The 22,648-nt window shown below is 47.4% G+C and overlaps 1 protein-coding gene across 6 annotated transcripts; it reads left to right on the top strand.

Annotated features, from left to right (window-relative positions):
* The first annotated feature begins 6,306 nt into the window (after nt 1-6,306).
* MUC20 (mucin 20, cell surface associated) lies at nt 6,307-21,280 on the top strand. 6 transcript variants are annotated; one of them, XM_060150419.1, is made up of 6 exons: nt 6,307-6,331; nt 6,423-6,502; nt 9,731-9,856; nt 15,457-16,752; nt 19,358-19,449; nt 20,953-21,280. In XM_060150419.1, exons 4-6 carry the CDS (start codon nt 15,564-15,566, stop codon nt 21,019-21,021), a joined length of 1,350 nt encoding a protein of 449 aa, XP_060006402.1. In that variant the 5' UTR covers nt 6,307-6,331; nt 6,423-6,502; nt 9,731-9,856; nt 15,457-15,563; the 3' UTR covers nt 21,022-21,280. The 6 variants fall into 6 exon arrangements, with proteins under 6 accessions (XP_060006402.1, XP_060006398.1, XP_060006401.1 ...); XM_060150418.1 differs by lacking the exon at nt 6,307-6,331 and having other exon boundaries at nt 6,383-6,502; XM_060150415.1 differs by lacking the exons at nt 6,307-6,331; nt 9,731-9,856 and having other exon boundaries at nt 6,375-6,502.
* The last annotated feature ends 1,368 nt before the right edge of the window (nt 21,281-22,648 follow it).

Raw genomic sequence — 22,648 nt, 5'->3', positions numbered from 1 at the left:
TTTATAAGTTGTCCTTGGATAATTCGCTTGGGAAGGTCTGTTTTGGTTGGGGAATCAAGAGGAATGTCCAGAAGAGGTGCCTATGAGTAGAGGCAGCAGGGGGCTCTGGAATGTGCACTGTGGGGTGGGAGCGGTACAAGAGGAAGGTAGTATGACAAGCCCAGATCCAGATTAATAGGCAGACTCCCTGGGCAACTACCAGGCACCAACCCATTTGGTTTGCTTAAATATTCCTGGAAATCCAATGGGATGGAGAAAGCTGTATCTACCAGAACTTCTTTTGGGAGAAAACTAGATGTCATTGCTAGGAATACTTTTTGTAGGGGTGGGAACCTCAAGGTGTGTGCTTAAGTAATAACAGATGTGTTAATAAATTGCTTGTAAAAAGGACTTCTGAGGAAGGGCGGGGCTTCAGATTTGCTGAGTGGGGTTCGCAATTTGGGGGCTGGAGCAGTATCACTGGGAACTGTACAGGGGAGGGGGAGGCTGCCCAGTGCCCCCTTTCCACACCCTGCCCCAGCAGTGCTCACCCTCTTCTCTATAAAACTGCCAAACAGGTTTAAAGAGTGTTGTTCTGGAGGGGTGCCAACTATTAGCATGGGGTTCTTCACCCAGCCTTGTTTGGGGCTGTTCCTGGCCTCACAGCTTGTCACTTCTACAAGCCTTTTAGTCTGAAGCCAACGAGATGGTCACACAGGAGTCCCTGATCTACTGCCTCTTCACCAGGAGTCTGTTTCCTGGTGGGCTCACTGCCCCTCCACCAACCCCGCGGCTGTCTCCTCTTACCTGTGGTGCAGCACTTACCATACAGTATGATGACGTTCTGGTTACTTGTAGTATGATGGCGCTCTGTTCACTAGACTGAGCTCTTAGAAGGTGTTTCTTTGGAGGGTTGGGTTGGACAGGGCAGTGGAATGTATGTCCATGATCCACCATGGTACTTGGCTCAGAGAGTCACTCAATAGAATAAAATGAATAAATGAATGAATGCATGAGTGAGTGAATGGGTGCTTGGTCACCATGGGGTGGACTTCCTTTCCCTTACTGCGCTGCCATTTTTCTGATGGGACCAGGCAGCGCTGTCAGGAACTGTAAATCTGTCCTGGCCTATGGACACCCTGGGAGCTCAAGTGTGAGCCCAAGTCCAATTCAGCTCTTTTAAATTAAATTAAGTATAAATTATTTGACACCAGAACTACAGAGATACATTTCCTGCTTTCCACCAATTGGTAGGAAGGCAGATAAACACACCTTCAGGAAGAAGATCGTAACAATAATGGAGACAGGGATTAATGCTATGTTAGAAATTGAAATCAATAGATTTTAAAAGTAAGAGGAAAAAGTTAATCCCAGTAAATGTAGTTAATACCTACGTCCCAGCTGGGGGGATGTAGGAAGGCCTCTCAGGATAGATCAAATTTATTTAAAAAAATTTTTTATTATGGAAAATTTGAAACACACAAAAGTAGAGGGGATAGTTAAATGAACCCAATGGACCTATTGGCTAGTGTGAAAATTATCAACACCAAATTCTTATCCACCATATTAAAAATATATATAACCACAATACCTTATCAGAGCTGAAATAATTAAAATAATTACTACCATTTAATACCTATTAGTGTGCAAACTTCTCCAACTATCAAAAAGTCCTTTTTGCAACTGGCTTATTCGAATCAGGATCCAAACAAGGTCCACACATACATTTAGCTGTTATATTCTTAAGTCTCTTTAAATCTATATCAGCTGTCTTCCTTTTTTTTTCATGCTGTTTATTTGTTGAAGAAACCAGGTCATTTGTCCTGTAGACTGTCCTGAATTCTGGATTTGTCTGACTGGATCCTTGTGGGTGCTCTTCTGTCCCCTGCATTTCCTGAAATCTGGTAGTTAAGGTTCATTTCTTTTGGTAAGTATATTCTGTAGGTGAGGCTATGTACTACCTATTGCATGGAGAAGGAGACAGGCAATGTCTAGTCATCTCACTTCTACTGGTGTTAAACTTGATCAGCCAGATGCATCCGTTTGTAGGTCCATTATAAAAGTTCCCCCTCGACCTTTCTCTAATGGTTTTAGTTTCCACTGATGATTGTTACCTAGATCCAGTTTTTCATTAAGGATTGCCATATGGTGGTTTTCTAATTCTACCATTGATTCTGCATTTGTTAGCTGGAGTTCTTCTATAAAGAAGACCTTTCCCTTGTCAACTATTTGGTTTGTGTGGAAAGACTGGATAAATGATTCTTCATTTATCACTCTCAAAATAACAAGCTGGTTCGTTAGCAACCCTGGGAAGGTTGAATTTAATCATGACCTTGAAGGATAAGAATGTTTTCTTCTAGTGGCTATGAGAGGGAAGGGCCTTCCAATCAGAGGAAACAGCTTGACTAAAGGCTCAAAAGCAGGAATATGCAGGATCTTTAGAGAATGGCCCAGAGCAGTGGCAAGTGCAACCAAAGGCTTTTTGAAAGAAAAAGCCCTGAGCCTGATGTGGTGGAAAAAGCAAGGGGAAAGTCAAAATTGCTGGTTCCACTCCCAGCTCTGTCACCCAATCACTGCTTGTGAACACTGCTTTTCCATTTTTAGATCAGTGTCTTTCAAACTTTTCTGGCCACAGTCCACATTAATAGAGATATTTTACGCTGTGATCCAATACTTACATACATATACAGAAAAACACAAAAATTTCAGAAAGAATCCCAAACAACTTACACTTCTATATACAATATACAATATATGTAGATATTTTGTATCCTATCCTATCCTATGCTATCCTATCCTATTCCACTCCACTCCATTCCACTCCATCCCAAACTGTTAAAATAAATGCTGGTCATGACCACTGACTTGATCTCTGACCCCCAAATGGGATACAGCCCTCATTTGGATGGTCCCTGGGGCTCTTTGCCGGCTCCAATCCTTTGATCGTTTCCTGGTCTTGGTGACAACCTGACACTGAACCAGGCACTTGGGAAGGGGGATGATATGAGAATGGAAACTGATCATTTGCAGGAGGCTCCTGAGTAGAACATGAGGAAGAAGCCAGACGAAACTCAGAGGCCACCATTCTAGCCCATCCCACCATCACCTTGAGAGATCTGACCTCCCTGGGCCGCTGCCCGCCTTTCACCAGACACCTACCTGCTGGCCCCTGTTTCCACAACAGGCTGGGTTAGCCACACCTGGCCCCGCATCCTCTCAGAGGCCCGCTCCCTACTGATCCTTTCAACTTTGGAAGGTCATCAGGCTTATGCCTAAACAAAGCCCCAGGCAGGTGCTAACCTAACAGGAGGCAATTGGGAAGGTCAAGGTAAAGTAAAGGGAAAACAACATTGAGAGTGCTGGGCATGAGAGTACCTGGGGCCCCTTCTGACCTGAGCCAAAGACTCACCAGGTTACCTGGGCCACCGTCCCTATCTGCCAATGTCTTGTTTTCCTTATGTCTTAAAGAAGATGAACCCCTTCATCTTGTAGTGGATAAGGAATGATCAGATAATAACTGAGTTGAGGGCTGCCCTGGTGGCGCAGTGGTTGAGAATCTGCCTGCTAATGCAGGGGACACGGGTTTGAGCCCTGGTCCGGGAAGATCCCACATGCTGTGGGGCAACTAAGCCCGTGCGCCACAACTACTAAGCCTGCGCTCTAGAGCCCGGAAGCCACAACTACTGAAGCCTGTGCACCTAGAGTCTGTGCTCCGCAACAAGAGAAGCCACCGCAATGAGAAGCCCAGGCACCGCAACGAAGAGTAGCCCCGTCTCACTGCAACTAGAGAGAGCCCCGTGTGCATCAACGAAGACCCAGTGCAACCAAAAATAAAATAAGATAAATAAATTGAAAAAACAAATAATAATAATTGAGTTGAGCACCTTGGGGAAATGGTAGGAATTGGGTTTGGTGAAACTGTTTTGTGAATAGCGACCTTGGAGAACTTCCTCTAACTTTGTGGGGTTTTTCTACGTCCCTCTTCTCACAACTCTTCTGTCGTTTTCTCTATTGCCTCTGTGTCTTCCTTGCTGTCACTCCCCTGTCACACTCTTCTTTTTGTCTCTCTTCTTGCTCACTCTTCTCTCTTAGCTCTGTCTCTCTCTCTCTTTTTTTTTTTTTTTTTTTTTTTTTTTTTGCGGTACACGGGCCTCTCACTGTTGTGGCCTCTCCCGTTGCAGAGCACAGGCTCCGGACGCGCAGGTTCAGTGGCCATGGCTCACGGGCCCAGCCGCTCTGCGGCATGCGGGATCCTCCCAGACCGGGGCACGAACCCGTGTCCCCTGCATCAGCAGGTGGACTCCCAACCACTGCGCCACCAGGGAAGTCCTGTCTCTCTCCTTTTAATAGCAACTTTATTGAGATACAATTCACATAATGTAAAAGTCATCCTTTTAAAATATACAATTCATGGTTTTTACTATATTTACGGAGTTGTGCAACCAACACTATTACCTAAGTTTAGAACATTTCATCACCTCCCAAAGAAACACCGCACCCATTAACAGTCACACCCTTATTCACCACATCTCCCACCCCTGGCAGCCATTAATCTACTTTCTATGGATTTGCCTGCTCTAGACATTTCACAGAAATAGAATCATATAATACATGGCCTTTTGTGGCTGACTTCTTTCGTCTAGCATAACATTTTAAAGGTTCATCCGTGTTGTAGCATGTATCAGCATTTCATTCATTTTTATGGCTGAATGATATTCCCTTGTATAGAAATTCCATATTTTGTTTTATCCTCTCATCAGTTAATGGACATTTGAATTATTTCCACTTTTTTGCTATTATGAATAATGTTTCTATGAACATTTATGTACAGGATTTTATGTGAACATATATTTTCAATTCTTTTAAGTATATACCCAGAAGTGGATTTGCTGGGTCACATGGTAACTCTACATTTAACATTCTGAGGAACTGCCAAACAATTTTTCAAAGTGGCTGCACCATTTTACACTTCTGCTAGCCATGTGTGGGGTTCCAATTTCTCCACATCCTTATCAACACTTGTTTTTGTTTTTAGCCATCCTAGTGGATGTGGAGTGGTAACTCATTGTGATTTTAATTTGCATTTTCCTGATGATTAGTGATGTTGAGCACCCTTTTATGTGCTTATTGGCCATTTGTGTATCTTCTTTGGATATATTCTTTGCTCATTTTAAAATGCGGTTATTTGTCTTTTTATGTTGTTGAGTTTGTGAGAGTTCTTTACATATTCTGAATAAAATTTTCTTATTGCATATATGATTTGCAGATGTTTTCCCATCCCATGGGTTGTCTTTTCACTTTCTTGATAGTATCCTTAGAAGCCCAAAACTTTGATCAAGTCTACTTTATCTATTCTTTCTTTTGTCACTTATGATTTTGGTGTCATACCTGAAAAACTGCTTAATCCAAGGTCATGACAATATCTAGAGTTTTATAGTTTTAACTCTTACATTTAGATTTGTGATTCATTTTCAGTTAATTTTTATATATGGTGTGAGGTAGAGGTCAAAATTCATTCTTTTGCATATGGATATCTAGTTGTCCCAGCACCATTTGTTAAATCTGTCTCTCTCTTTTTTTTTTTTTTTTTTTGCGGTATGTGGGCCTCTCACTGTTGTGGCCTCTCCCGTTGCAGAGCACAGGCTCCGGACGTGCAGGCTCAGCGGCCATGGCTCACGGGCCCAGCCGCTCCGCGGCATGTGGGATCTTCCCAGACCGGGACACGAACCCATGTCCCCTGCATCGGCAGGCGGACTCTCAACCACTGCGCCACCAGGGAAGCCCTGTCTCTTTTTAATGTCCCTTTTTCTCCAGGCAGCTGCTCCCAACCCCAGCCCCTCTGCTGCCTTGGAATGGATCACCACTGCAGGAGAGGAAGCTGCTACTGTGATGAATTCTGCCATGTGGTACCAGACGGCTGCCTGGATCACCGTGCCCTCTGCAACACTGGTAACTCACATGCAGGCTCCGTTCCACCCCCAGCAGAGCTGGATGCTGTGATTGACAGAGGCAAGCCCCTTGCATGTACTTTAGGCCAAGGCCAGGGTGTGGACTGGATGGCTTCTAAGGTCCCTGACATCCCAAGATCCTGGCATTCTGTCCATTTCATATCAAAAGTGCCTACACATTCCTCCCCGCTTTCTTTCCCCACTGCTCCTTGCCACCTGCTGCTCCCCTCTGAGCCACTTTTGCAGGTCCCACAAGGAGAGGTTCAGCTGTTGGTGACTGGGGAATAGGGTGGGGAAACAGGGTGGCTGTGTTGCACCTAACTGTCCCCGCTTCTTTTGCAGTACAGATGCCTCTTGACCTGTCCCATGTAGACTTCTGAGGGCAGACAGGAGTCTGCAGAGAGGTGCTGGGGGTATTGGGCAGCAGCAGGGGGTGGGGGGCAGGGATGAGGACAGGATCTTTCACCTGTGTTTTTCTGCTCCTCAAACTATCAGCATGGTGCTGCAGGTGGTGCTGAGGAAGGAGAACCCGCCCAAGCCCTGCCAGAAGCAATCTAGACTGGATGCAAAGCATGGTGAGTGCCCTGGAGATGCTCCTAGAAGGGGTGGCTGGCAACCTGCTCCTGCCTCCCTGGCCTCCAAGCCCCAAAGTCAAGGAGCAAATACCAAAGGGGGCAAAGAGCCTGAGCTGGGCGCAGCACTGTTGCAGCCACGGTTTTAGGGTAGAAGCCAGGGTTCCTGCCCATGAACACTGACACTGAATTTCATATAATTCTCATGTGTCATGAAGTAATATTCTTCTTTTGACTTTTTTCAACCGTATAAAAATGTAAAAAACATTCTTAACTTGTGATCTATACCAAAAACCGGCAGCAAGACAGATTTGGTCCACAGACTGTGGTTTGCTGCTCTCTGCCCTAAATCATCCTCTGTTCTTTATTTTCCTTTTGTGTCCCGGCTTCAGCCCTGACCTGTCCAGCTCTCTGCGCAGCACTGGAGGAGAGCTCTCAGCCCCCACCCTAGCCTATTACAGCGTTGGGCAGAAAGAAAGGCAGTATAGCGCGATGGAAAGAGCTTGGACTTGGGAGCCAGATAGACCTGGGTTCAAATCCTGGCTGACCTCAAGCCTTCAGTCTTCTGAGCCTTTCCGCGCCTCCCTTTCCTCATCTGTGTCCTAGAGCTTGCCTTGCAGGGCCGCTGTGGAAGGGCCTGGTTCTTGGTGGATGAACAAGAGAGAGCGGTTATTTGGGGAAATGTAAATTAGCTGGAGAGGCAACAGGCCTTCGCTTACTGCTCATTAGGTCTGGCAGCTTCTCCAAACCAGCCCCTCTCCATCTCCATGAAGGGACTCAAGAAGACGGCCTGACGCCTCCCTGAAGCTCCTCCCCCACTCGGTGCCAGCAGGGCCCTGGAACAAAGCTCAGCCTCCCCTCCTGGGGCCATGATCACTGGGCCCAGGGGTGCTTGTCTCCCAGCTGCCACCCTGTGTGCTTCCCCATTGGTTCAACCAGAGGAAAAACGGAAACCTGCTGCTGTCGTAAACACTGTTAAATGTGCGTAGAATCAGCCATAGAGGTTTCTATGCTACAACCCAAGGAAATAGGGGCTAGGGTATGGAGGGGTCCATTCTCAGGGCTTTGCAGACTTAAGTGATTCCCACCATCTCTCCTTATCTACACATTTTGAACCTGTGGGGACCCACTCAGACCCCCAGAGTTGGTATAAAGATTATTTTAAAGAGGAAACATTTGACCTACAGAAGATGCAGAAAGAAGTGTTATCTGAACTTCCCTTATCTGACTAAAACAGAGCCTTCTAAAAATACAGCTGCCATAAATCTCCCTCCAAGGGATTTTCTGGCCCATTTTAGCTGCCGTGGAGACAGACTGCCAATAGAACCTTCCATATTTTCCCACAGAGGTCCTAAGCCCCATGCCTTTGTTAAGTGTGGTGGAGAAACCTTTGTCTCTGGTTATTCAGTGAGTTACTCATTACTAAGCAACTCCCTGGTGCACGTGTAAATAAATTTTGTCTTTTCTCCTGTTCATCTGTCTTTTCTTAGTTAAGTTGCAGGCCTCCAGTCACTGGACCCAGGTTGGAAGAGGAAAAACTTTTTCCTCCCAACAAACACAGACCCAAATGGCGCTGGTGACAACTCCATCCTTCCATTTGTTCAGGCTGAGAAGTCTGTAGTTTTCTTGACGTTTCTCTTCCTTTGACAGCCCACACCGATCTGGTAGGAAGTCATGTTGGCTCTACGTTCAAAATATATCTAGAATCTGACCAACTCCAACCTCCTCTGGTACCACTGTGGTCAGAGCCACCCTCCTCTCTTACCTGGACTAGGGCAAAATCCTCCCAACTCTATTCCAGTTTCTATTCCAGCCCACAGCTGCCAGAGTGGTCCTTCTAAAACCCAAGTTAGAACTGGTCACTCCTCCGCTCAAAACTCCCCAGGGGCTGCTCCCACCTCACTCCAAGAACCCAGCGCCCAAGGCTGGCAAGGCCCTTTGTCACCTATGCCTTATCACCCTGCTCCCCTGCCCCCCAACTCTGCCCTCTCACGTGGCTCCAGCCACACGCCCTCTTTTGTGCTTCTTGAACTAGGTCCTGCCTTAGGTCTCTGGATCTTTCTCTAGCACTTCCGCTGCCTGGAGTGTTCTTCCCCACGTAGCCACTTGGCTAACTTTCTCACCAGCTTGGAATCATTGCTCAGATCCCACGGTGCTATTTGATACTTTAATCTGTCCCTCACCTCTCCACGCCACACACACCAGGTTCTTCTTACCTGTCTTTTTTTTTTCTTTTTTCCATAATATTCATCCCTATATTGTTCACGTATTAATGTTTGCCATCTCCTTTCACTGGGAAGTTAGTTCCGTGAGGGCAGGGATCTGTTTTACTCAGTGCTGTTTTACTCAGTATCCTGGGTGCCTAGAACAGTGTCTGGCATCTAGTAGGTGCTCCAGATATGTCTGCTAAATTAATCAAACCAGCCTCCTATGCTCATTCAGGGTGAGAGCTGAGTTGGGCTGAACAAAATGTCCAGGAACTTTCTGGATAAGACTATTATGCCCCCAGGGCCAACAGTCATGTGTCCAGACTTGGAAATTCCCCAGATACAGGGGAAGATGGACCAGACAAAATTCAGCAAAACCCAAGAAAGCACTCAGCCAGGATTCCCTTCTAGCAGGTTCCTGGTTAGATCTCATTGTAGACAACTGGGCTAGAGCTGAGCTGTTGATCACTTAGAGGATGAAAAGAGAAAGGAAATGGAGAAGGGAAGTCTGTGGTGGGGGTGCAAGGGCACCTGGAGTACCTCGGTCTGTAGATTAAGCCACTGGCCGCTAGAATGAGGAAGTCCCTTTCCCCGCTAGGGTGGGGCTGACAGGTGGGCCAGGAGGGGAGGGAGGCGGCTCAAAGCAGTTGCATTCTTTCTGGATTTCTCCTCTGTCTTCTCAAGGGTGAAGAGTCACACCAGATCACTCATTACTAGATCGGGTCAAACAGAATTCAGGTCACTGCTATGGCCCTGGGGCCTCCTCTCCCCACCTACCCACCCCCCAAGGGGAAATCCATTCTCCCATTTTATAAAGTGAAGGACTGAGGTTGAATGGGAGGGTGGAAGGGCTCAGCCTGGCAGGAGTACTATACAGATTAACAGTGTGGCTGGAACTGGGGTCCAAGATCCTTGACCCCAAGTGCTGGGCTGTGTCCCAGATGGACCCCTCAGTCTCCTCTCATAGAGTCTTCCTCCCCTCATCCCACCCCCGTGCCCTAGAATGACTCCCTTCTCCTTCCAGGCCACAGAGCCCTTTATCCCAACGGAGGGTGAAGTTCTAGAAGACAGTGGCTCACACCAAACGCAGGACCTCAGACTTCATGGCCAAGAGGACCTCAGAGGTCTTATTGACAGAGGCCCAGAGAAGGCAAATAACTTGTCCAGGATTGCACAGAGTTCTTGGGCCACTACCAAGGAAGGAGCTGGAAACAGAACCTAGACCTTTTTTTTTTTTTAATTTATTTATTTTTGGCTTTGTTGGGTCTTTGTTGCTGTATGCGGGCTTTCTCTAGTTGCAGTGAGCTGGAGCTACTCTTCGTTGTGGCGCACGGGCTTCTCACTGCGGTGGCTTCTCTTTTTGCGGAGCACAGGCTCCAGGCGCGGGCTTCAGTAGTTGTGGCATGCGGGCTCAGTAGCCGTGGCTCGCGGGCTCTAGAGCACAGGCTCAGTAGTTGTGGTGCACGGGCTTAGTTGCTACGCGGCATGTGGGATCTTCCCGGACTAGGGCTCGAACCTGTGTTACCCTGCATTGGCAGGCGGATTCCTAACCACGGCACCACCAGGGAAGTCCCAAACCTAGACCTTCTGATTCCACTTTAAATTTCCTTCCAGCTGTGAGATTTTGTGATTTTTCTGACACCTGTTCAGCAAGCTTTCCTCTACTCTGGAGCTGCTTTATTCACAAAACTCTTGCCCTGAAATCCCCAAGATACCTTGTCTGGCCACTGGCTGTGGCCATAACAGCTTATGTCCTTGGCCCTTTGAGGGGATAAGATTCTTCACTAGGGCATTTGGAAATACATTCTGCAACCTCATTCCCCGTCTTGTGGCCAAATCCCCAAGGTTCCCTAAGTAATCACCCTCAGTGTCCCTCCTCCCAGGCCTGGGGACTCAGACCAGCACACTTACACTTTCCCTTCTCCCAGCTGTGCTCTTCCTACCCCACACCTCCAGTCTGGCCCAAGACATGATCCTGCCTCTGGCTGGGATGCAGGATCACAGGATGTAAAGATGGAAGGATGTTAGGGATCAGAGTCCTGCCCCACACTGGACAGCTGTCTCCTGCAGACCTCAGGGGGCTGTTCCTTCTCTCTGTTGCTTGAGGATCTGAGTGGACATCAGGGCCTTCACTCATTTATTGAGCACCTAAAATGTATATGTTTTCAACAAGCACCAAGTATGTAGCAGGCACTGTTAGAGCCTTTTTATCTCATGTGAGCCTCATGAAACAGCCCAGTGAGGTAAGGATTATGCCCATTTTACAGATCAGGAGGTTGAGGTTCAGAAAGTTCTTCAATTTGCTCTAGATTATAGAGCTAGTAAGTCTAGAATTAGGAATAAAACCCATGTTTCTCTAAGTAGAAGTCAAAGCCCCATGCACAGGGGGAGAGGGAGGGGGGAAAGGCTATGGGAAGGGGGAAATGTGTGTGAAACACCATCTTCCGTGGCCTCCCTGCCTACAGGACCCAGGGGATGAATATCACTGTGGAAATGATTCCATAGCTTCAAACCAAACTTCAGAGAGGGGGGTGTCAGTGGGCAAGGGGGGCAGGAGGGTTAGCTCCCTGTCAGCCCTGACACACAACCTGCCAGCTCTCACCCTGTGCACTTGTGATCACCTGGTTACCTCCTGGAAACTACCCAGCCACACTTAAGCAGGTGGCCCGCCCCTGCTCCACGGGTTGAGCAAGCAGGAAAAGGTGGCAGCAAGAGGCAGTGGGCAGATCTGCTGGGTAATGGTGGCCGGAGCCCCAGCTAGGATGGGCTTTCTCTGGGGCCTGGCTCTGCCCCTTTTCTTCTTCTGCTGGGTAGCTGGGGCTCCTAGGAGCTCTGCAGGTAAGGAGGCCAGAGGGTGCCTGTGGGCTTCTCTCCTGACTCTGGGTGGGAGCTTCTGTACTGCAGCCCTTTGTGGGTGAGGGTAGCTCTCTCGGGTTAGTTATCATCAACCATAAAGCTATACATGAAGTATTACTATGGCTGATAGTATGCAACGGCACTGGGTCAGCTTAAGCATGTGGGACTCTGCGGTCCATACAAATGTGAGGTTGCTGTGGGTTTGTCTTTATGCCTGTGAGGGTGTGAGTACGTGGGGCGGGGAGACTGTGGGGGTCAGGGAGGTGCAGGCTGGAGATAAATCTGATTAAAGCCTAAGAATGTGGCTTGACAAGATTCTTTCTCCTCCAAGTTTATTTTCTAGCATGGATTTCCTTCAAAAACCCATTTTTGTGTGAAAAGTCTGACTGTCACAGGCTGCTTGTGGAGGGTGGATTCTGAGAGAGGCAGGGCTTTTATGAAAGAAGAGAATGAACATTGATCTGTAATAGGAACTGTGTGAGGCTTGTCACATGCATTAGCTCTTGTAAAAATAGACTTTATTTTTTAGAGGAGTTTTAGCTTCACAGCAAAATTGAGCAGAAAGTACAGAGATTCCTATGTATCTTCTGCCCACCTCCCCACAGCCTCCTCTGCTATTAACATCCCTCACAAGAGAGGTACATGTATTACAATTGAGGAAGCTACACTGACACATCATTACCATGCGTTATCTTTTAAGACTTTATTTTTCAGAGCAGTTTTAGCTTCACAGCAAAATTGAGAGGAAGGTACAGGGATTTCCCATATACTCCCACCACTATCTTTTTTTTTTTTTCTTTGTGATCATCACTTTTTTTTTTGACATAGATATACCCATAACGTTTTATTGAATGAAAACAGTTGTAACACAATATATACAGTTTGATGACATTTTGACATATATACACTACTGATACTATGTATAAAATAGCTAACTAATGAGAACCCACTGTATAGCACAGGCAACTCTACTCAGCCATCACTATCCTTTTAATCCACACAGTTAACCCTGTGAGAGAGATACAATTCTCGTTCTTACTCTCGTCCAGCCCCCCACCCACCGAGAGGAGACTGAGGCTTCTTACTGGGATTAAGTAACTTGTCTGCAGAGCCAGGCTTTTATTCCACACATACATAACCCCTAGACCACACTGCCTCCTGCATGCACTCATGATCTACCAGGCTTGTGCTGCACATTTTTTTTTCTAACTTTTTTTTTTTTCCTTTCTGTGTTGGGTCTTCGTTGCTGTGTGCGGGCTTCTCATTGTGGTGGTTTCACTTGTTGCGGAGCACGGGCTCTAGGCGCGTGGGCTTCAGTAGTTGCAGCACGTGGGCTCAGTAGTTGTGGCTTGCGGGCTTAGTTGCTTCACAGCATGTAGGATCTTCCAGGGCTGGAATCGACCAGGGCTCGAAACCATGTCCCCTGCATTGGCAGGCGGATTCTTAACCACTGCGCCACCAGGGAAGTCCTGTGCTGCACATTGTGCAGGAAGTCCTGTGCTGCACATTTGACATTTAATTTAATGTAATGTTCACAATCCTATGAAATAGGTACCCCAGCTCCATTCCACAGATGGGAAAATGTAGGCTTGGAGCTGGGAGAATTGGCCGGGTCACAAGGTTGGTAAGCAGCAGAGCAAGCAGCAGAGACAGGACTCGAACTCAGAGTCCAAAGTCCAGATGTTTTCCTCTCTACCAGTTTGATTTGAGGAATGGGTCAGGAGAGCTGCAGCATTCTAGAGCTGTAAAGAGCCAGGGTGGGCTTTGCTCTGTTTGAGAAGACCCCCAGTGGGTAAGAGAGTTGGGTGGGGGGTTGTGAGGGCCCCAGAGATCAAGAGGCTATGGGTTTGGGAAGCATGAGGAGGTTTCACCGCAAGATGATCCCACAAGGCTCCCAAGAAAGGAAGAAAATGTGTGGGGGGAGGTCAGTGGTCAGACCCCACAGCTTGAACTTCAGGCTGTGTGGGCAGCCACAGAAGGGCTCTGCCTCCACCTGTGGGGACTGAGAGGCTCAGAGAACTATCTCGGGCTTTGAAGTGGAGAGAAGCAAGTATATTTCTGTAAAAGCGTGGTTTGTGTGTGTAGGTAGACCGCACTGAACAGGTAATGAGAGCGAGAGCCATGGCCACCTAATCCTCATGTGGGTACAGCCTGAAACTCTCGCTATATGAAAGTAGGTTGTGTGCTCTCAGGTGACTCCTTGAAAGAACGTGGTCAGGGAGGGATGCTTAATAACCCCCTGCAGGCTTTGGAATGTAAGGGCTTCCCCATCCCCCTTCCCCTCTGGTCCTCACCCCCACAGCAAGGCAGATATGAGACCCTCGCTGGTGGGGGACAGAGTCAGTATTTGCACCAGTAAATCATCAGACTCCAGAGCTGGTAGGCAACACATCTGGGACTAGAAGCCAGTCTCTTGCCTCCTGGCCCAGTGATGCTTCATTATCCAATGGGAGACACAAGAGGACAAGCGGAGGACCTGTCCTGACACCCTAGGTAGAGGGGACCAAATGGTCCTGGCCCTCCTTTGGGCCCTTGGGTACTTTGGGGCCAGTAGGTCTCAGGAAAGACCATCTTAAACCATAAGAACCCTGAAAAAGGGTGGTTATATTTTCATCTTTTCCTTCCAAGAGTAGGGTTACTAGATAAAATACAGGGTGTCCACCTAAATTTGAATTTCAGGTAATGAGTTTAGCAGTATAAGTATGTCTTAAATATTACATGAGAAATACACATACTAAAAGAATTTGTCATTAAAATAATTCCTTGTTTATCTGAAATTCAAATTCAAATTTAACTGGGCATCCTGTATTTTTATTTGCTAAATCTGGCAACCCTCCTCAAGAGACACCATGGCCTCCATACAGAGAGAGCCACTCTCCCTCTGTAGACAGGAGAGGCACCCTTGTCAGCTCCCAAATATTTGCTGTAGCCTCCCCCGGGCAATGCGTGCCTGCTGGCCCTCCACTCACACGACCTCAGAGTGCCGGTCCAGTGAGCAGAGACATCCTGCCCTGGGGAGACACGCTAGCAGCTTCTTTCTAAAAAGTACAGTTTTGCTTCACCTGGCTCCCTGTTTCCTGTGGAAGACGCTGGGTTCATCATTTCTGGCGTTCTGGGGTTCCATCCTTGCCGTCTAAGGCCCGTGTTCAGGAGAGGCTTGAGCAGGTGGGCAGCTTGCCCTTTTCCTTTGCTAGAGCCCCGGGGGCTCTGCCTGCTTCCCTCTTTTGCAGCGGCCATCACCCACACTGTCCAGGAAATTCCTCTCCTCCAATCCCCGCAGCTACCTCTCAACACAAAACCACAGATGTTTCTTGTGGTTGAAGTGTTTTACTTCCATGGGGAAACAGTCACTGGATGAGAAAAGAATTGATAGGAAAGTGACAAGGGGGTGGTGGTGTGATGAATTGGGAGATTGGGATTGACATGTATACACCGATGTGTATAAAATGGATGACTAATAAGAAAATAAATAAACATTAAAAAAAAAAGTGACAAGATTCTTCCAGAAAGTTCTAAGAGTCATGGTCCCTGCTCTGCAGTTCTTGGCTCACTTGGGTCTTCTGCCTTTTTTGCTCCCCCTTGAAGCTGGATCCTGGCCCTACACATTCACTCGGATGGTTTCAGACCAATAATCAACTAGATTCTGGGGATTGCTTGCCTCATGTGGGCCATCAGAGGACATCAGTCAGGGCAATCCCAGTACCGTGGCTGCCACATGGGCCTGATCTTCCCAATAGTGCCTCCTCTTCCTTGAATATATAGATGAAAAATAGGGTAAAAGCAGTCTCCCTCCCCACCTTCCTCCCAGCAGTGCCCAGGGCATAAGCACAAGAGCTTGTGTGAAGTCAGTGCCCTGGGACTCATAGCTCACAAAGTTGGTCTTACCCAATACAGGCCCCAGCACCAGTGAACCAGGCCACACGGAAGTGCCTGCTGTGACTCCAGGGGTCAAGACGAGCTCAGAGGGAATCTTCCAGACCACTGACCTCACTGAGACCTCTATGTCAAACCATATCTCTTTGGAAACTCAAACCCTAAGCACCCAGACCTCTGGTACGACCTTCCTCCCAGGCAGCACCATTTCAGTAGCAGAGAACAGGGAAAACAAGACCATGGCCCTCATAAAAACAATGCCTTCCAAGTCCTCGGCTGTGATCACCACTCCTATGGAGACATCAGCCACAAGCGGCAGCCCCACGGGACGTGGAATGACCACAGTTGAGACCGTCACAGGCACTGAGCTCTCGAAAGCCGCCTTTGACACCCTTTGCAATTTCGACAGCTCTGAAGAGGCAAAGAGAATCATGGTAGACTTCTTGAAATTAGCTCACACCTCTACAGAAGCCGAGGCCTTGTCCTCGGAGAGCAGCGCTTCCTCTGACAGCTCAGTTCCAGCCATCATCGCCTCACAAGCCCTGTCACCTGACATCGCTGCTCTGGCTAAAGCCTTGGTTACCTACAACATCAGCAACATCAAGGTGATCGACTGCAGTGTTACAGAAATAGAAGCAACTGCCAGCACCCCTGGGACCTCAGACACAGATCGCAGCCCCACGAGAGGAAAGGCCCTGTCTACCCCCGAGACATCCACTTTGCCTGACTCCACTGAAGCAAAATCACACCTCGCCAGGACCACAGCCTCTGCTGAGACCTTGTCAGCAGCGAGCCCCACAGAATCAGCCACACCTGACATCACACTCACCATCAGTAGCAGCACAGAAATGGAAACGACAGCCGCCAGGGCCACGGCCCCCAGTGGAACCTTGGTGACAGTTAGCGTGAACCTGTTGGAAGAAAACTCATCCCTCTCTGTTGAGACAACAAGCCACACCGAGGTCTCAGGAGCAGTGACAATCTCCACAGGGACTGTGTCAACAGTAGGCGAGGTGACTTCCCCTGCTGGGTTCTCAGCTACGGTCTACAGCCTGTCTGAAGTGACTACCATCATGAGCTCCACCCCCTCAGAGACTTCTACCACTGACATCACATTCAGTGCGCCCGCCCCCAACAGCAGGAGCCCTCTTCCTTCTGTCCATCCGGCTACGGCCAACAGCAGTCAAGAAACAAACATCACCTTGGCCAAGACCACAGCCTCAACAAAGACCTTGAAGATAGCCAGCACAGCTGGAGGGAAGCCCTCAACAGCCACGCCCACCAGTGCTCAGACAAGTCTGACAGATGTTACTGCAGGTGAGCGTCTTCCCCCATGTGTGATTTTTGGGGATTTGGGGTTTGGAGTCTGCATGTTTAGGGAGTAGGGAGAAAGGAAGCCTCTGGGGGCCTATTCTGAGCCCTGTCTCTGATGTCACCTCTTCATGATCTTCTAGTGGTTCTTGCCAAAATCAGTAACGAGCAGAATTAAGGTGGTGTATGGAAAAAGTGTGGAGAAATGGTTTGGGATCTTGTCTCTGCCCTTAACAACCTGAGTGACCGAGGACAGGTCCCTCTCCCTCTCTGGGCCTCAGTTTCTCCACCAGTTGCTGGAGGAGGTTGCAGTGAAGTCCTTTCCATCTCTGCCATTCTACGGAGTTGACTGTTAAGTAACTACTGTGCACCAGGCAAGGACCCAAATTTTACTTAAAAGGCACAGCCCTCATTATCTGAACGCCTCTGGTTCAGCCAGGGCCATACCATATGGGCATCTGGCCCAAATTGCTGCCCTCTGAGCAGCTGGGACCCCATGAAAATGGAGCTCACTGGATGCACTTGCTGGGATTGGTGCCGTAAATGGTGACTTAAAATAAATAAATAAATTGGGCAAAGGTTTGGGAGTCTAAAGCTACATGTCTGGGCAGGACAGGAATAAAGACGCAGACCTAGAGAATGGACTAGAGGACACAGGGAGGGGGAAAGGTAAGCTGAGACAAAGTGAGAGAGTGGCGTGGACATATATACGCTACCAGCTGTAAAATAGCTAGCTAGTGGGAAGCAGCCACATAGCACAAGGAGATCAGCTCGGTGCTTTGTGACCACCTAGAGGGCTGGGATAGGGAGGGTGGGAGGGAGGGAGACACAAGAGGGAGGGGATATGGGGATATATGTATATGTATAGCTGATTCACTTTGTTATAAAGCAGAAACTAACACACCATTTTAAAGCAATTATACTCCAATAAAGATGTTAAAAAAAAAAAAGACCTAAATGTCCATCCATAAAACACTGGTTAAATAAATTATGGTAAAACAAAATACTGAGAAGCCATAAAAAAGAATGGCCTTGTCTCAGAGATCTGTGTTTAACACATGCTCCATTTGCATGAAAAGGAAGATGAGAGATATTATTCTATATCTATATGATATAGTATCTATGTCTATATTATATCGATATAATATGTAGATATCTTTCATCTTCCTTCTTATGCTTCCATATGCATATTTCATGTCCAGAAGAGGATTCACAAGAAAGTGATACCATCAGTTATGTATGTAAGGAAAATTGGGGAGCTGGGGGACAGCAATGGGAGAAAGACATTTTATGGTGTACTCTTTTGTACTTACTCAATTTCAGATCATGTGACTGTATCATCTAATCAACAAATAAAAGCTTTTTAAAATAAAAATATATTAATAAATTGAGCCTTTAAAAATAAAAGCACAACAGGAGACTGAGTTTTGGAATCAAACAGACTTGGAATTCCGCTGTTACTTTTTTACCATCTTTAAATCTATTTCCTCATCTGTCAGGTGGGGTGTAAGAATACCCACCTCATAAGGTAGTTTTGAAGGTTTAGTTAGAGGAGATAACATGCAAAGCTCATACAGTAGTTTACTGCCTGGAATCAGAGAGAAACTTCAGCTGGTGCCAATGCTCACTAGCTGTGAGCATAGGTTCTTCATGACCTTTTTTTTAGATTCCATACATATGTGTTAGCATACAGTATTTGTTTTTCTCTTTCTGACTTACTTCACTCTGTATGACAGACTCTAGGTCCATCCACCTCACTACAAATAACTCAATTTCATTTCTTTTCATGGCTGAGTAATATTCCATTGTATATACGTGCCACACCTTCTTTATCCATTCATCTGTTGATGGACACTTAGGTTGCTTCTATGTCCTGGCTACTGTAAACAGAGCTGCAATGAATATTGTGGTACATGACTCTTTTTGGACATTTAGGTCTTTTCCAGTATTTTGTTATGACAAACAGCACTGCAGTAAATAGCACATTTTTCACATGTGTGTCATTTTCTGTAGGATAAACTTCTAGGAGTGCAAATGCTGGATCAATTCTAATAGTATTCTAATAGGAAGAAATGACTAAAATGTGGCAGGTAAAGGCAGGCATATTAGGGCTCAAGAAAAGACGGAAGTTGCCTACAAGCTGCTAAGTCAGGAAGGCTGGATTGAAAGACCTCTGCCAACCTGGAGCTGGAAGCACTGGCTGAGGACATCCCCTCAGAGACCAGCCTCTCTGCAGCCTTCTGCCCGGCTGGCCCCTTTCCCAACAGCCCCTTCCGGGCCTCCAGGCCTTGAGAACATTCTAGATCCACTTTCATTTCTCCTTCCTCACACTACTCTTTTGACTTCTCCAAATGTGGATGGGGCCTCTAGCCATCATTTCCTTCCCTCTTGTTGGGAAGACACTACGATGGGTCCAGTTACTGGAGAGAAGGAATCCTTTCTCTTTGCAGTGAATAGAGAGGTAAGATCCTATGTGAACACAGACTCATTTACACGCGAGTGTGAGCACACATATGCAGCGTGGGGACAGAGACTGGGTAGCACAGTTCACATCTTGATTCCTGAAATGACTTACCCATATTTTCATCTTCCTACTGTTCTCAACTTGCAGGTGAGGATGGAGGTTTCCTTCTCCTGAGGCTGAGCGTGGCCTCCTCAGAAGACCTCACTGCCCCCAGAATGGCAGAGAGGTTGATGGAGCAGGTGAGTGGCACTTTCTGTGCCGGGGAGTAGAGGAGAGTGAGAGGTTCTCGGAGACCCTGGGGAAGATCTCCAGGATACAGAAGATACTGTACACTTGGGAGGGGCTAGCTTCTTATGGAGTTTTAGGAGTGAGATCTAAAAATCCCTGTCTGGCTTTGCTTCTGCCTGTTTTTCCTGAGTTCTGAATTCCCCTTCTCTGCTATGTAAAAAAAGATTCTTTCCCTCATCCCAATTTCCTCAGGCTTTAGGAAGATCAGGCTTTCAGGCCCCTGGGAGAAGGTCAATGTTATAAATGGGCAGATAGGCAGGACTTTAGTTGCAAGTGGCGGCAACCCAACTCATCGTAGCTTATACAATAGGCAAGGTACTGGCTGAGAAACCTAGAGGTGGCTGTCCAGCTTCAGTTATGGCTGGATCCAGAGGCTCAAACAGGATCATCAGGATTTTCTCTTTCTCTCCCCCTCTTAGCTCTGCTCCCTTCATTCCTCAGAGTCTCTTCATATGTAAGGAAAGGTGGCTGTGACAGCCCTAGATTCACAAGGCACTTACCTCTCCCAAGATCTGCATATCGTACTAGGGAAGGATGGATCTCATTGACCTGGAAGGGCCACCATGACTGACAGCCCAACCTGAACCACATGGAATGGGAAGGAAAGGCTCTAAAGGAGATAGGGATATTAGACAGAAAACAAAAAACAAACAAAAAAAACACCATAGATATACGCTCTAGATGGGGACCCAGATTATATTTGTAGAAGTTGGGAAAATTCTAAAACCCGGATCCCTGGACAAAGCTTCTAGTGGTGGAATTCTAGGGTTAGGGTTTTGGGGGATGGTGTGAGTCATTGGAAGGCTAGAATGAGTCAGCTCAGCCTAACTCTTGTGTCCCCATCTTGCTTCCAGGGGATGACGGGAAGAGGGAATATTTGGGCCCTAGAAGTTCTCTTAGTGGAAGGGGGGCCTATCAGGACTCCCATAATAAGGAGGTCCCTGAACATGGCATGGGGCTTTGAAGTGGGAGAGCCAAATAAGTGACAAATTCCCACTGCACATGATAATCCAAGTAGCAAGTGTGAATCCTGGTTGAAGAAGGAAGCCAAGGATATGTCAGATCTGAGCCCCTCAAACTGGAAACTATTTCAGGGGTCAGAAAGAAGCCAGGGAGATAGGAGCAGATCAGGAGCAGAGGTGCAGGAACCAGGCCATGCAGGTGTTGGGTGTCAGTTCTTGTTGGGAGCTGGCCACTGGCGAAAGGCTCAGGGGTCAGACAAACAACAAGCGTTGGCGCCACGTAGACCTGAGTGTGAATTCCAGTTCCTAACTGTGTGACCTTCGGTGAGGTACTCCATATTACTTTCCTTCCTTGTAAAATGAGGCTGGTACTACCTGCTTTCTAAGGTTACTGTGAGGTTTAAATGGCATGAAGGACCTAGCCTATACCCAGCCTGCAAGAGGTTCAGAAAGTGCTGCTGGCCTCCTAATATGTTCCCTTTTGCCCACCAGCTCGACCGTAAACTGCATATGTTTATGTCTCCCATCCAAGTCTCCCTGCTGCGTGTCAGGAGGGGCTGAAGAACATCAGCTGTGATCAGGCACTGCCACGTGTGGAAGGGGGCAGTGCCGCCTGCAGCCTGGGCCTCAGCACGACTGGAGCCATGTTACCTGGAAGGTTCCCATGTAGATCAGCAAGCCACGGCCTTACCCGGTCATGGCAGTGGGACCCTGGCTCACATATGCCTGGGTGTACGTGTGTAGGGAGCGGGTGGGGTCTTCGCCTGTTCCAGAGATGTCCTTGGACTTCCCCTGGCATGTGTGTTGTGTTCCAGTAAAGAGTGACCTGATCACCCATCTGTCACCTGCTGTGTGCTTCCATCCTACATTAAAATTACACTCAGTGTGGCCCAGGGTCACGGTTTTATGGTACAGGAATTTTGTGCACCCTCACTGCTACCTCCCTCCTTCATGCTCCCCAGGTTGTCAGTTTGGACCTTGATTACAGCACTGACTGAGGCTGGCCCTAGAGCCTCTTGAACTGTGAGCTCCTTCAGAGCAGGAACCACATCTGTTTATCTCGGTATCCCTGGAACCTAGCAGAGCACCTGGCCTGTAGTAGGATCACAGAGAATGCTTGTTGAATGGACTTGAATTTCAAGTTTTTGATACAAACAATCCTCAATTATTCCTCCCCCATAGCTCATAAGTCATGTTGTTTTTAAAAATTAAACTTGGCTTATTTTTTTTCTATTGTAGAAGTAAAACTTGCATTTAAATTTTTGAGACATTCTTAAGAACCAAGGAGAGGGGGGAAAGGAAATGAGAAGTGGGGGAAGAGAAAGAAAGAAATGTCTAAAATCCCACCTCTAGTGGTCTGGAGTTGTCTAGTTGTATGTAATACAACCATTGTTAATGTATATGTTCAGCCTCTCCACGTGGGCGGCTCTGAGTGGATCTCCACCAAGAGGTACCTTACATTCAACATTTCCAAGATCAGAGTACTAACCTTACCCCTAAACGTGCTCTGCCTGCATCTTCCTCATCTCAGTTAATGTCAGTTGCATCCTTCAGTTTGTCGAGCCCGAATCCTTGGAACTATTTCTTATTCCTCTGTTTCTTTTTTTTTTCTCACATGTTATATCCAATTCATGAGGAAATTCTGTTGGCTCTATTGTCATCAAAATATGCCCAGCCCATGAGCCCACCTCACCATCTCTACTGACTGCTCTCACCCTGGTCCAAGCTGCCATCCTCTCACCTGGATGACTAGTATCTTCTTATCAAGCCTCCCTGTCTCTACCTTTTCCCCCCACTCCCTATCTAGTCCCAGTACATCAGCCAGAGCTGTCTTTTTATAATGTAAGACAGACTGTACCACTCCTTTGCTCCAAACCCTCCCATTTCATTCAGAGAAAAAGACACGTTCCTACAATGCTGCAAAACTGTCCACGATCTGCACCCCTACACCAGCCTCTTGAACTTGCTCACTGCACACGAGCCGCACTGACTTCCTTGCTGTTCCCTGAATGCATGCTGCTGCTTCAGGACCTTTGCATGCACTACTCAGTCTGCTTAGAATTCTTCTCCTCCAGATATCCTCTTGGCTAACTCCTGCACCTCCTTCACCTTCTCAGTGGGCCTACCTAACCACTCTCCTCTGCTTTGATTTTCTTCATAACACTGATCACAACCTAACATAATACAT

Source organism: Lagenorhynchus albirostris, chromosome 5, assembly GCF_949774975.1.
Source record: "Lagenorhynchus albirostris chromosome 5, mLagAlb1.1, whole genome shotgun sequence".
Taxonomy (NCBI): domain Eukaryota; kingdom Metazoa; phylum Chordata; class Mammalia; order Artiodactyla; family Delphinidae; genus Lagenorhynchus; species Lagenorhynchus albirostris.
The sequence above is the reverse complement of the archived record's forward strand: the minus strand, read 5'-3'. Positions and strand labels throughout refer to the sequence as shown.